General features: G+C 49.1%; 1 protein-coding gene across 1 annotated transcript; it reads left to right on the plus strand.

Moving 5' to 3' along the window:
- Positions 1 to 414: 414 nt before the first annotated feature.
- LOC310857253 (26S proteasome non-ATPase regulatory subunit 3-like) lies at positions 415 to 1,947 on the plus strand (the record flags this gene model as incomplete). The annotated part of the gene is made up of 1 exon (XM_083762863.1): positions 415 to 1,947. One exon carries the CDS (start codon positions 415 to 417, stop codon positions 1,945 to 1,947), a length of 1,533 nt encoding a protein of 510 aa, XP_083618989.1.
- Positions 1,948 to 2,653: the final 706 nt, after the last annotated feature.

Genomic DNA, 2,653 nt, shown 5'->3' on the forward strand with positions numbered 1-2,653 from the left:
TATAAGTCTGTAGAAAATGCTATCTAAGTCTACATAAAGTGCTATCTATCTATGGGGCCCTTCATTCTCAATGCCTTTACAAAACAAACATTGAACTAAAGACAAACATTAAACCTGTGTATAGGAGGGGCTAGCGCCCCTCAAAAATGGATGACAGTTTCAAGAAGTGCAGAAAAACTAAAGAGAGAAATGTGTACAAATAACGCCTATGCAAATCGGCATTGCTAGGTATGTATGCAACCGTTTGTGTTCTGTGTGATGTCAGACCAGCCTACATTCTTTATAAGATATTACAACCATTATTAACAAGTGATCTCAATACCAATATTCTGCTGCTAGTCACAGGATGACACTGAGATACGAATAGTAGGAAATATAGAGACAGAGTTACAGAGACAGGGAGGAGAAAAAAAAATGACCCTTTCAAGTCGACGGGAGAAACCCAAGGACTCAAAAGCTGACAAGGAGAAAGATTCAAGCCCCTGCCCCCCCCAGGACATAGAGATGTCAGACAACATGGCCAAAGCCCCCAAGGAGCTCGATGCTCTGACTCTGGAGGACATCAATGAGAACGTAAAGCAGATAGAGAAGGCCGTGTCGGCGAAGGAGCCTCGCTTCGTTCTCCGAGCGCTGCGCGCGCTGCCCTCCACCTGCCGCCGCCTCAACTCCAACGTTCTGCACAAGGCCGTGTCCGGCTTCTACACCAGCAACGCCACGGCCAGGGACTGCCTGCTGGGTTTCCTGGGAGAGCCCATGGAGACGGCTGAAAGCCAGGTCCAGTTCTGTCCCAGGACGGGGAAAGCAGCGTCCATTCCTCTCCTTCCTGAGGTGGAGGCCTATCTACAGCTTCTGGTGGTAGTCTACCTCACCAACAGCAAGAGGTACTCTGAGGCCCAGAAGCTTTCAGAAGACCTGATGCAGAAGATCGGGTCGCAGAACCGCCGGGCTCTGGACCTGATCTCCGCCAAGTGTTATTACTACCACGCGCGGGTCCATGAGTTCCTCGACCAGTCGGGCGCCATCCGTAGCTTCCTCAACACGCGTCTGCGCACGGCAGCGCTGCGCCACGACACCGATGGCCAGGCCGTCCTGTTGAATCTGCTGCTCAGGAACTACCTACAGTTTAACCTGTACGACCAGGCAGAGAGACTGGCGTCCAACTTTGTGTTCCCTGAGCTGGCCAACAACAACGAATGGGCCAGATACCTGTACTACACAGGTCGTATCAAGGCCATCCAGCTGAAGTATTCTGAGGCGAGGACGACTCTAATCAACGCCCTGAGGAAGGCCCCTCAGCACACCGCCGTGGGCTTCAAACAGACAGTCCATAAGTTACTGATAGTGGTGGAGTTGCTGTTGGGGGAGATTCCCGAGAGACTGCAGTTCAGACAGCCGTCGCTCAAAAGATCACTCGTGCCTTACTTCCTCCTCACGCAGGTCATGAGAACAGGGAACCTGGCCAAGTTCAGTCAGGTCCTGGAACAGTTCGGAGAGAAGTTCCAGGCGGACAGAACCTACACGCTGATAATCCGACTGAGACACAACGTCATCAAGACCGGAGTGCGTATGATCAGTCTGTCCTACTCCAGGATCTCCCTGGCCGACATTGCTCTCAAACTACACCTGGACAGTCCAAAGGACGCAGAGTACATCGTGGCCAAGGCCATCCACGACGGAGTGATAGATGCCACTATAAACCACGAGAAGGGCTTCGTCCAGTCCAAAGAGGCCGTGGACATTTACGGGACCCGGGAACCTCAGATGGCGTTCCATCAGAGGATCTCTTTGTGTTTGGACATCTACAACATGTCTGTTAAAGCCATGAGGTTCCCTCCCAAAGCTTACAACAAGGACCTGGAGTCGGCAGAGGAATGTCGTGAGCGGGAGCAGCAGGACCTGGAGTTTGCCAAGGAGATGGCCGAAGATGACGACGATAGTTTCCCATGATGCACTCTGTGCTTTTCTTTCTTACAGTGCATTTTAACAGTGGGCGAGCATCGGGTGACACATCGCCCTAACATCGCACGCTTATCGGGCAACGTTCCTGTCGTTCCTTAACGGACTATCAGCCGTTCGAACGCCTGCTATCGACGGTAGTCGCCAGGTCCCATAGACAAATAATGCCCTTCCGGGAAGTTAATTTGGCTATCTATCGCCTGCTGTTAAAACACACAGTTAGAGCTTGTCTTGTCCTACACCTCAATGTCCTACACCTCAATGTCCTACACCTCAATGTCCTCTGTCTTCTGAGGTGAATTTTCTTTGTCCTTGAATTCCTTCCTACCTTGGGGTCTCCATGCACAAAGCAAACAAAATGTCTTAACCCATTCTGCGCGGAAACCCCTTTTGGTGGTTACATACATTATGTTTTAATTTAGCTATTGAAAAATAGCAGATAGTAGGTCTGCTTTTTTTGAAAAATTGAGCATCACTAATACAGAAACATGTCAGAATTTAGAAGATTTTTTTAAATTTCGACGTCGGGGCCTAAATGTCTTAATAAAACTATGTACTCCTATATAAGGCAGAACAATAAATATTTTCAATGTTTACAGTGTACGTTCTGTAATAAGTGCAAGTTGTCTACAAATGGGCGTGTCTGTCTGAATTCATACCCTTAATGTTAATCAATGTTAATTAAGGGCTAATCTGG

The sequence above is a fragment of the Protomyctophum parallelum genome (genome assembly GCF_964188405.1).
Source record: "Protomyctophum parallelum genome assembly, chromosome: 4".
In the NCBI taxonomy this organism is placed as follows: domain Eukaryota; kingdom Metazoa; phylum Chordata; class Actinopteri; order Myctophiformes; family Myctophidae; genus Protomyctophum; species Protomyctophum parallelum.